The following is a 12,695-nucleotide window of genomic DNA, read 5'->3' as shown; positions in this document are numbered from 1 at the left end:
CATAATACACTTACAGAATTTCCACATGGATAGGGATATTGGAAATGTAATCAAAGCCTATTGGATGACAATTTGTTCTTAACTAAGACAAAATAATTCATAATTTACATTTTTTTGCACAATCAGATCCCCTGGTACAAAAAACAACACTAGATTCAACACTTAGTGTTTTTCAATTTAAATGATTATACAAAATTCTTGCCACCAACAGAATGCTATGGGTTATACAAAAATCTCAGCTCTGTAGATTTTGCTGTGAAGAGACAGAATCAATAGATCATTTATTGTGGTTTGGTCCCTATGTAGCTTGTTTCTGGTCACAGTTTCAGGAATGGTTACAAAATCACAACATGAACTTAAATTAACCTAACAAATAGTAGTGTTGGGGGATTTGGAAAGCCATAGTCAGTCAATAAACAATATAATAATACTCGTAGGAAAGGTTTTCATCTTTAGCTCACAATCTGTGGATGCTATACGATTAGAAAGATACAAAAATGTATGTAAAACATCACAGCACAATTAAAAAATATATGGCACATGGAAACTAAACGAGGGTGGTCTATGGTGATAGGTGGGATGGGCGGAGAGTGGCTGAGGGTTGGGATTAAAGAGCTTATGTTTGGTAATGTATTATTGTTATATGACTGCTTTATATAAAAGTACCATGTATGTAAAATGTGTATGCAAAATGTGTATGTAAAATGTATATGTAAAATGCAGAAAAGAGGGGGGGTTAATGATACTTATTTTTAAAATATTTTTAACAGGATGCACCTGAGCTCAATTTCAAGTCTCATAGCAAAAGGTCTGAATACTTATGTAAATAAGATATTTCTGTTTTTTATTTATAATAAATTAGCAAAAAATCTAAACTGTTTTCGCTTTGTCATTATGGGGTATTGTGTGTGGATTGATGAGGATTTTTTTTTAAATCTATTTTTTGAATAAGGCTGTAACATAACAAAATGTGGAAAAGGAAAGGGGTCTGAATACTTTCCGAATGTACTGTATGTGGTGTTCAATGCAGGCTTACATTGCATGACACTTTGAAAAAAGGTTTTTACATTATGAAGGGCTTGACATGAATTAATGATTTTTTTACTTGGTCTGTAACACCATGGGCCAAATACATGACTGTAAATTGCATTGTATTGTGTTGTATGATGCAAGAAATCACTTTACAAACTAAAATGAATTATTATTCCCATAAAGAGAATTAGACATTGTTGGCATATTCAAGCCTGTCTCAAAATACAACACTGCTCCTTTAATTAAGACATAAGCTTTTTACCTGACTGGCTTTTAAAAGACATTGAAATGGAGCCTACACGTTTTGAGCTCTTCTAGGAAGCAGTAACTCCCCATTGCGGACCTATACGTGCCTATAACTGGGCTAGTAACTCGCTAACTAACAATGAAATATAAACAAATGTGCAGTTTGATCTGAACAGATCTGAAAAGTAATTCACTTGCGGGTGATTGAAAGTCCGCTCGTGTGTTAACCCTGACAATATAATTAAACTCCGTTGCACTCAGGCTCTGCCTACCACAACATCGCGGACTCAATCTTGCAAAGTTAGTTTAGTTTTGGTTTGTTGCATTGAAAAGGCGCTAATATAATGTTGATCCGATCACAGAAAAAGGGATGGCTAACTCTAGAAATTCCTTTGGTCTCTACTTGCACCTTATTTGTGGTATTTTCAGTGATTTAGAGGCCATCTGTAAAAGAGTCCTTGGTCTTAGTATGACTCCATGATAAAGGTTAAATAAATAAGGGTTTTAAAATGAACTTTTAAAACTTTAATAAACTTATTTTCTCCTTTAATCAACTTCAGTTGTAATTTGCTTTGCTGTCTGGTTGTATATTAGCTTAAAAGACTGGAAGTGAAAGTGTGCGATAACCGAGTGTCACAGTTTAACTATAAAAATATTTCTGGTTGTATAATATGAGAGAAAGAGAAACTGTAGCATCCACATGGAATAACAGGGTGCATTGGTTCAATCATTTAGTGAAAGAAAGAATGCATGAAGTACAATGTGGTCACAGCAGGACTAATCTTGCAAAGCCAGGTGTGTGTGTCTGCTAATACTGCAAACTCAGACAAACCGTCTGGTTTGACTACCGTTTGCATACACAGTACACTGTAGCTATCTAGCACACAAGATTAGAACAGGAAAAATCTGAGGCCGTTGGTTTAGGCAGTTTATGTGGCTGAATACAGGTAGTCTGGAAGATCATTTTTTTGTGTGCAAGTATTATGTTTGCTGCGGAAATCTCAAAGTCATGTAACGCATGGAAAACCTAGAGAATATCAGTAGCTAATGTATGTGTTGTATCTAATACCCCTAAAATTCTCACAGCCTTAATATGGTGTCGGATTTGACATTGTTGTCAGAAAAACAAAATCAATGTCGATTTTAGAAAGCATGTCGAGCCACCAATTCCAACTGTAGAGCAGCTGTAGAGATTCACATTCCTGTGCGTAAGTCACAAGCAGAGCATCTACTTTCTGAGGCATATATAATTATTAATCAGGCCTACTAACAGCGAAAAATAATATATATTATTATTATCATGTTGCCACCTTTGTTGGTCCCAGCCAGCTTGTTCATGAGGTAGGACTTTCCGGTGCGGTACAGGCCGACCACTGCCACCACTACCACATGCTGTTCAATCTGCAACAGGGTTTCCAGTGCGCTGCGGACCACACACAGTTTCCCGTCACTTTCGTTCTCGATGAGACACACCGGCCCCTTCATGGACACTGTTTGGCCTGCCATGACTTTGTCCTATAGAAACACACTGGCAAAGACACAAACAAATAACAATACAAACAGAACAAATAAATGATGTTTATTTTGTTTGGGATCAGACAAATGCACCATTCTTCCAGTGGAGTAATACTTGACATGTGAATTATTATGCTGGTAGGCCTTTTCATACTGGTACAGTGCCTTCAGAAAGTATTCACACCCCTTGACTTTTTCCACATTTTGTTGTGTTACAGCCTGAATTTAAAATGGATTAAATTGCGATTTTTTTTGTAACTGGCCTATACACAATACCCCATGATGTCAAAGTGGAATGATGTTTTTTACATTTATTTTTACAAACTACAAAAAAAAAAAGTTTAAGTCAATAAGTATTCAACCCCTTTAGTATGGCAAGTTTAAATAAATTCAGCGTTAAACTTTGCTTAACAAGTCACAAAGTTGCATGGACTCTGTGTGCAAAAATAGTGCTAGGGACAGATGTTCCGCTAGCGGAACGCCTCACCAATATCCAATGGTAGAGCGTGGCGCGAAATACAAATACCTTAAAAATGCTATAACTTCAATTTCTCAAACATATGACTATTTTACACCATTTTAAAGACAAGACTCTTGTTAATCTAACCACATTGTCCGATTTCAAAAAGGCTTTACAGCGAAAGCAAAACATTAGATTATGTCAGGAGAGTACCCTCCCAAAAATAATCACACAGCCATTTTCAAAGCAAGCATATATGTCACAAAAACCAAAACCACAGCTAAATGCAGCACTAACCTTTGATGATCTTCATCAGATGACACTCCTAGGACATTATGTTATACAATACATGCATGTTTTGTTCAATCAAGTTCATATTTATATCAAAAACCAGCTTTTTACATTAGCATGTGATGTTCAGAACTAGCATACCCACCGCAAACTTCCGGTAAATTTACTAAATTACTCACGATAAATGTTCACAAAAAACATAACAATTGTTTTAAGAATTATAGATACAGAACTCCTTTATGCAATCGCGGTGTCAGATTTTAAAATAGCTTTTCGGCGAAAGCACATTTTGCAATAATCTGAGTAGATAGCTCGGCCATCACAGGCACTCACCAAAGTCAGAATTACTATAAGAAAAATTGGATTACCTTTGCTGTTCTTCGTCAGAATGCACTCCCAGGACTTCTACTTCAACAACAAATGTTGTTTTGGTTTGAAATAATACATAGTTATATTGAAATAGCTCTGTTTTGTTCGTGCGTTGAGGTCACTATCCGAAGGGTGACGCGTGAGCGCATTTCGTGACAAACAATTTCAAAATATTCCATTACCGTACTTCGAAGCATGTCAAACGCTGTTTAAAATCAATTTTTATGTTATTTTTCTCGTAAAATAGCGATAATATTCCAACCGGGCGACGTTGTATTCATTCAAAGGCTGAAAGAAAAAAATGGAGTAGTCTCGTGGATGCACATCTCCAGTGTCACTGTTCCCAGCCTGACCAGTAACAAACAGAGCTGCTGTACTTAGCCCAGAGACAGCAGACATCTCATTCCACTTTCTGGCGCCTTCTGAGAGCCAATGGAAGCCTTAGAAAATGTCACATTACAGCACAGATGCTGTATTTTCGATAGAGATGCTACAGAAGGACAATAAATTGTCAGACAGGGCACTTCCTGTATGGAATCTTCTCAGGTTTTGGCCTGCCATATGAGTTCTGTTATACTCACAGACACCATTCAAATAGTTTTAGAAACTTCAGAGTGTTTTCTATCCAAATCTACTAATTATATGCATATTCTAGTTTCTGGACAGGAGTAGTAACCAGATTAAATCGGGTACGTTTTTTATCCGGCCGTGAAAATACTGCCCCCTATCCCAAACAGGTTAACTTCAATTCAAGAGACTCCTGAGTGGTGCAGTGGTCTAAGGCATCGCAGTGCAAGAGGTTTCACTACAGACCCTGGTTCGATTTCAGGCTGTATCACAACCGGCCGGGATTGTGAGGCCCATAGGGCGGCGCACAATTGGCCCAGCGTCCTCCGGTTTTGCCGGGGTAGGCCATCATTGTAAATAAGAATTTGTTCTTAACTGACTTGCCTAGTTAAATAAAAAATAAAAATGTATATGCTTTTTGAATGACTATCGCATCTATGCACCCCACATATACAATTATCTCTAAGGTCCCTCAGTCAAGAAGTACATTTCAAACACAGCTTCAACTACAAATACCAGGGAGGTTTTCCAATGCCTCGCAAAGAAGGAAACGTATTGGTAGATGAGTATATAAAAAAGCAGATGTTGAATATCCCTTTGAGAATGGTGAAGTTATTAATTACATTTTGGCCTGTACAGAATTAAAAAGATTCCAAAAAAGCATCCATTCAATTTGTTTTTTCACTTTGACGTTACAGAGTTTTTTGTGTAGCTCGTTGACCATAAATTACAATTAAATCCATTTTAATCCCATTTTGTAACACAACAAAATGTGGAAAAAGTCAAGGTCTGTGAATACTTTCTGAAGGCACTGTAAATGCAATTGTGAGTTGAAGTATCTGGAACTTGCAATATTATGATATGCCTCCCCATTTATTTGAAATATGATGGTTATTTTTGCTAACTCTGGACATACTTATGCTCACACAAAATGTCACCTTGAAGTTAGAACCTGAGCAGAGATGAAGAACTGACATGTTGCAATAATAAATAAAATCACTGCACAGTACATATTATCACTGATGCATTTTACATGACCTAACATGAGGTAATATATAGGATCTAATATTAAGAGAACTAATTACAAATAAATGAAAAAGATCTTACCTGTAGACCAGAGCTTAGCTTCTGCTGTGCAGTATGCTTGTTGTTCAGAGTTTAATGAGCTATTGGCTACAATACAAAGTTTGTTCTAATATTGAAACAGAATGGTTTTCTGATGTTTCCAAGAAAGCAGGTCAAGTGGTTGGTTTCCTGGCACACAGTAAGGGACTAACGTCTGTTCAGGAAACCTCCCCTTAATCGTTACGTGTGAGAATATGCATCTTGTTATTGCATAGTGGGTGCTACAGTTTCTTTCAGTTTTACAAGATAAAGTCCAACCAGGTAGCAGAGTACATCATAAAATATCAGATTTTTTCATACAAACACTGCAAATCAATTTAGAAGTGCTTACCAGTGGAACAAACCTTAGTTTATACTGTGCAAGTAACTTTCTGTTCGTGTGAAGGAGAAGCGTTTACGGTCATTTGGTTGACTTAATTGTATTTTGTGTTTGTGAAAGATAATCCACGTACCCTACAGAACAACCAGTTGAACAACATTGTGATACGCTGTGCTGCACAAGTTTTGCGATTGGTCCCACCTATATTGATGAGGCCACCCCACATTACTTAGTGTCGAATTTTTTGGTAAACTGTAGAATACAGTACTATACACTGTAGTATCCCTCGATCAAGTGTAGTACTTACTATAGAATTGTGTAGTATACTGTAGAATACTATAGTACACACCAGAGGTGGGATCAAGTCCTTGTTTTACAAGCCACAAGTCTCAAGTCTTAGCACTCAAGTCCCAAGTCAAGTCCCAAGTCAAGACAGGCAAGTCCAAGACAAGTCTCAAGTCAAGACCGACAAGTATCAAGTCAAGTCTCAAGTCCTAAACTCTGAGTTTAGTCATAATGTGCTCTTCACCAAATGTAATACCATTTCTTATTTTTAACAAGAGTAATAGTTAGTATATTACATTTACACAAATCATGAATGCTTTTAATTTTATTACTTTACAAATAAACTTTATATTTCCATGGAAATACATGGGTAGCCATAAGCAAGACCCCCCAATAGCGATCGACTATCGAGGATCGCTATGGGGTGCAATCGTGCGATGTAGGCTTGTACACAATCGCCCAACCTTAACACACACACACACACACACACACACACACACACACACACACACACACACACTGTGTGTGTGGTTACAGTAGGCTAACATATGTCAATGGCTTTAGGAACAGCAGTAACATCAGGCAGGATTTAGGCTACCAACTGCCTAGCCAGTTGTAGCTCAATCTTGGGTACAATGATCACGTTCCCGCACTGACTGACTGTGTGGAGGCTCATTGATTTAACGTTACGTTAGCCAACATGGTACACTGGCAAAGTTATGATTGATATAGCTGTCGGCTATATTAGCCACGACCGTTCTTTGTGCAGCTTCAAATGTCGAACAAAGTTGGAAGTTGTTGCGCCTCCGTTTGTCATTTTCTTCCCGGATGTTTTGCAAGTTGCAATCCGTTTTTTGTTGATACAGCGTAGTCTTTATATCCGAAAATAATAATTTTGGGTATCATCTTTCCAAGGGCTCCATCTGAATTCACTCGCTGACGTTCCTCTGCACTGCCACACGCAACTTTTTCTCAGCTGGCACAATTTGATTGGCTGCTGTCCGATTCAAACTGTAATCCGTTAAATTAAGAGTTGATGCGCTGCACACTTTTTTTAATAGCATCATTTTTATATTTGAGCTTGGGGAGGGTATCAAGTCAGTTCGAGTCAAAAGGCTCAAGTCCAAGTTAAGTCATGAGTCATTGGTGTTAAAGTCAAAGTCGAGCTGCAAGTCATCATATTTGTGACTCGAGTCCAAGTCATGTGACTCGAGTCCACACCTCTGGTAACCACTGTAGTATCCTTCGATCAAGTGTAGTACTTACTGTAGAATTCTATAGTAAACTGTAGCATACCATACTACAAACTGTAGTATCCCTCAATCATGTGAAGTACTTACTATAGAATTTTGCAGTATACTCTAGTAAACTGTAGAATATTATTGTCAGATCTTAGGATAAGACCCAGATGCAGACAGTTCGAAATCCATAAAACTCTCATCGGCCCCAGAGTCGATGAGTACCCGGAGAGATTTCAATGGATTCCCCCGCAGCAGGATGGCATGGAGAGGGGTGCGAGTAAGGAGAGGAAAAGTTCTCTGTATGGCCCACCAGAATACTCACCCCTACCGGTGAGCCTGGTCTTTTAGTGGACACGGGGACACGAAATGACCAATAGTCCCGCAATACAGGCAACTGTTTGTGTTAAACCTTTGTAAATGTTCGGCTGGAGACAACCTAGCTCTGCCTAGTTGCATCGGCTCAGGAAGAGTTGAATCGCTAGACTTTGGAGGCTCTCGGGGAACTCAGGTAGCCTCGGATTTGCTTGGAAATGGAGACGTCAGGGACTTCCAGGATGTCTCGTAGGTGAGGTGGAATCAGACCTCCTCTCCTTCCTACATTCCCGTAGCCGCCCATCAATCCGGATGGTCAAGGCGATGAGTGAGTCAATATCTGTCGGTAGTTCCCGGGCTACTAGCTCGTCATTAACTTCCTCCGATAACCTGTGCAGGTACGTGTCGAACAGAGATTCCGGGTTCCAGGCACTCTCAGCCGCCAATGTGCGGAAATCCACCGCATAGTCTGCCACACTGCGGGAGTCTTGCTGAAGCTGGAGTAACTTCCGGGCAGCCTCTCTCCCAGACAACTGAGAATCAAAAACTTTTTTACCTCAGCCATGAACTCCTCCAGGCTGAAGCATACGGCAGACTGTTGTTCCCACGCCGCCGTAGCCCAGGCGAGAGCCCTCCCGAACATCAGCGTGATGAGGTATCCTATCTTCAAGCAGTCTGAGGGGAAGGAGGAGGGCTGCAGGTCGAAGATGAGGAAACACTGAGCCCGACTGGTTACCGATTCTCCAACAAAGCGTTCCGAAGGAGGTAAGCGGGGTTCTCGGGAAGCCGGGGTGGACGGGAGAGATGCACTGCTGACAGCCAGGTTACTGAGGGGCTGGGAGATTATGGTCATGGTAGGCGGCCTAACAGACAACTCGCGGAATTGCTCCAGTAATGTATCCAACGCACACTCACTGCGTTTGGCCAAGGTCTGGAAACCTTCCATAAGACCACGACGCAACTCCTTGTGCCTTCCAAGGGTGGCTCCTTGGGAGGAGATGACGTTGCGGAGTTGGTCCGAGTCTGCTGGATCAGTCATGGCCAGTTCCTACTATCAGACCTCAGGATAATACCCAGATGATGACAGATCGAAATAACAAATGTTTATTTATGAGACAGGGGGCAGGCAAACGGCAGGTCAAGGGCAGGCAGAGGTCAATAATCCAGGTCAGAGTCCATAAGGTACAGAACGGCAGGCAGGCAGGCTCAGGGTCAGGGCAGGCAGGGGTCAGTAATCCAGGGCAGTGTCAAGAGGTACAGAACAGCAGGTAGGCTCAGGGTCAGGGCAGGCAGAATGGTCAAAAACCGGGAGAACTAGAAAACAGGAACTAACAAAAACCAGGAGTACAGGAAAAACCGCTGGTAGGCTTGACAAGACAAGACGAACTGGCAACAGACAAACAGAGAACTAGGTATAAATGCACCGGGGATAATGGGGAAGATGGTCAACACCTGTAGGGGGGTGGAGACAAACACAAAGACAGGTGAAACAGATCAGGTTGTGACAATTATACTACACACTGTAGTATACCTCAATCATGTGTATTACCTACTAGTGATCAAAGTGATTGAAAGTCCACTCGTCCCGCACAATTTAACTCTACTCCAATTGCACTCTGGCTCTTCCTACAACAAAATCACAGACTCAATCTTGCAAAGATAGATTTGCTTTGGTTTTTTGCATTGAAAAAGGGCTGATATAATGTTGATTCGATCACAGAAAAAAATTGATCTATATAGTTAGTGCAAACTAATGGGGCGAAATCAGTGAAGTTCAATCTCTTGAGTCTCTGCCTGACATTACATTTGTTCTGCATGGCAGTCCTGGAGGAGGTGTGCGGTTTAGAGGGAACATTGCGCACTAAGATTTATTACGCTGACAATTTTAGTACTCGTCACTGCATTCTCTACTAGATAGTTGGTTGGCCCTCTTTGATGTCATATAGATTGATACATTGCTATGTTTTGATTTATAAAGCCCTTTGCAAAAAGTCCCATTGTACCTAACATCATTACCAAACTTTAGACATACAAGTCACCACACCCAGTTTCAGGGATGGGTAACTGGAAATTCCTTTGGTCTCTGAGTTAGGTAAATCAGCTTTCAGTTTTGTTGCACCTTATTTGTGGTATTTTCTGTAATTTATGTAATTCAGGTCTCATCTTTAAAAGAGACTCTGGTCTCAGTATGACTTTTGATCAAATAAAGGTTAAATAGGAATTTTAAAATTAACTTTTAAAACTTTGATTACTTCTTTACTCCTTTTAGCAGCTTCAGTTGTAATTTGCTTTGCTGTCTGGTTGTATATTAGCTAAAAGACTGAAAGTGAAACTGTAGCCAGAGCAATAACCAAGTGGAACATCATTTTTTGTGTGCAAGTATTCGGTTTGCTTCAGAAATCTCACAAAGTCATGGAACTACTGTAGCTACGTTATGTGTTGTATTTGGGGAACCTAATACCCCTACAATTCTTACAGCCTTAATATGGTGTCGGATTTGACATTGGTGTCAGCAAAACAAAATCAATGTTAATTTTAGAAAGCATGTCGAGCCACCTATTGCAACTGATGGGGCAGCTGTGCAGTTTCAAATTCCTGTGCGTAAGAAGTCGCAAGCAGAGCATCTACTTTCTGAGGTGTCTAAGGAAATTGGTTATATACTGTAGACTGTCAGACCCTAATAATTACTAACCAGGCCTACTACCACCGAAGAATAATATATTTTATTAGCTAATAAATTAAAGTAATAGTAAACTTTGTTCATCCCAGACAGTTTGTTCATGAGGTAGGACTTGCCGATGCGGTACAGGCTAACCACTGCCACCACTACCACATGCTGCTCAATCTGGCTCAGGGTTTCAAGTGCGCTGTGGACCACACACAGTTTCCCATCAATGGCATTCTCAATTAGACTTCATACTGGTTCAGCGCCTTCAGAAAGTATTCACACCCTTCGATTTTTCCCACATTTTGTTGTGTTACAGCCTGAATTTAAAATGTATTACATTTTACATACCCCATAATGTCAAATCATAATAAGTATTCAACTGTTTTGTTATGGCAAGCAGTGGCGACCCGTCATTCAGGGCAGGTGGGGTGGAGCTCCACCTGTTTTGAGCCCCACATTCTTAGCAAAAAAACAGCATGTTATTTTGGCATTAATATGTGTCACATATCAATAGCCTTCCCTGTAGCTCAGTTGGTAGAGCATGGTGTTTGCAACACCAGGGTTGTGGGTTTGATTCCCACGGGGGGCCAGCACAGAAAAAAAAAAATGTATGAAATGTATGCATTCACTACTGTAAGTTGCTCTGGATAAGAGCGTCTGCTAAAATGTAAAAAAAAATGTAAATGTAATTTGCAAACAATGTAAAAAAGAATATATATCACTGAGTTAATAAAGCTGCATACAAACATGGTCTCTTTTTTGATTTCTTGAGTAAGGCAGCTCCAAAATGCAGGTGTTTCAGCCTAGCTCAGTGCTTTCTGTGGTGGTGGGGCAAGCCGGCTGAAAATACGGAGCGTTGTGCCATGATTGGCTCAGTGTTCTGTCACTCATGGGGACTTTACGTCACTACCACGTGTGAGTGGAGACATTGAGAATTCTAGCCCTTCGACTGCTGCCATAGAAGTGCCCATCCAAGAAGGCTCAAGTTTATTGGCCAAAGATACAAATACATAAAATCACGTTATATATACAGTAGCTGTGATTGGACTGATCATGTCAACATCATCATTTAAAAATCTTAGCTAACAGTCATCATTATGAATCAAGTTGACAATCTACTGGCAAATCCTTTTTAACCCTTGTCATATGAAGATAAATAATTAAGAGAAATTCTAGATAAAACGTATTTACCCCTCTTAATTTTGCCTACTGTTCTGACTGTTCTACTGTAGCCTATAACCTGTTTTAGAGAAATGTAATCATTGAATATTGTAAGAGCTTTCATTGTCTGCTTATATGCCCCCTTTACTTATCCTACAGTTCTAACTTGGTGTACAGGGAGAGCACTGCAAGAACGGCCCATGTTCTGAATTCTGTCGCTGTACATAACTATTCCTAAACAAATAGTTATATTGACTAACGTTATGTTCGTCCTAGCTTGCTGATTGTCATAATCAAAATTACAGATTGCCTCTTATCCGCTTGTCGTCCCCTTCTGCCACAGTTTGTACATCTCAATTGTAATTAGAAACCAAATTTAAGCAAGTCAGCCATATCAGCTATGTTTTTTTTAAAAGGGAGTAAATGAGGCTGAATGAACTGTTTCGCTGCCAGACAAGGCTCCGCTAATAGCCAGGTATAGTAGTGGTAAGATGTTGGGACTGCTGTTGGGACAGCTTTATGTAGGCCCTAACAGTTGGTGGGCACCATTTATCACCGTTATAGTGCAATTAAGTACATTGAAGTACATTCATCTCTAGTAGACAGAACGCATCTCCTCCCTGAGCGGTATGACGGCTGTGTGGTCCCATGGCGTTTCTACTTGTGTACTATTGTTTGTACAGATGAACATGGTACCTTCAGGCATTTGGAAATTGCTCCAAATGATGAACCAGACTTGTGGAGGTCTTGGCTGATTTCTTTTGATTTTCCCATGATGTCAAGCAAAGAGGCACTGAGTTTGAAGGTAGGCCTTGAAATACATCTACAGGTACACCTCCAATTGACTCAAATGATGTCAATTAGCCTATCAGAAGCTTCTAAAGCCATGTCATCATTTTCTGGAATTTTCCAAGCTGTTTAAAGGCACAGTCAACTTAGTGTATGTAAACTTCTGACCCACTGGAATTGTGATACAATGAATTATAAGTGAAATAATCTGTCTGTAAACAATTGTTGGAAAAATTACTTGTGTCATGCACAAAGTAGATGTCCTAACCGACTTGCCAAAACTATAGTTTGTTAACAAGAAATTTGTGGAGTGGT

General features: G+C 39.9%; 1 protein-coding gene across 1 annotated transcript; it reads right to left on the bottom strand.

Annotated features, from left to right (window-relative positions):
- Positions 1-1,641: 1,641 nt before the first annotated feature.
- Positions 1,642-2,971, bottom strand: gbp7 (Guanylate-binding protein 7; the record flags this gene model as incomplete). The annotated part of the gene is given in 1 exon segment (NM_001140772.1): positions 1,642-2,971. A coding segment is annotated over 1 exon segment (240 nt). The 3' UTR covers positions 1,642-2,544.
- Positions 2,972-12,695: the final 9,724 nt, after the last annotated feature.

Source organism: Salmo salar, chromosome 15 (assembly GCF_965601325.2).
Source record: "Salmo salar chromosome 15, fSalSal1, whole genome shotgun sequence".
NCBI classification, from domain to species: Eukaryota; Metazoa; Chordata; class Actinopteri; order Salmoniformes; family Salmonidae; genus Salmo; species Salmo salar.
Note: the sequence above shows the minus strand (reverse complement) of the source record. Positions and strands in the feature narration are given on the sequence as shown.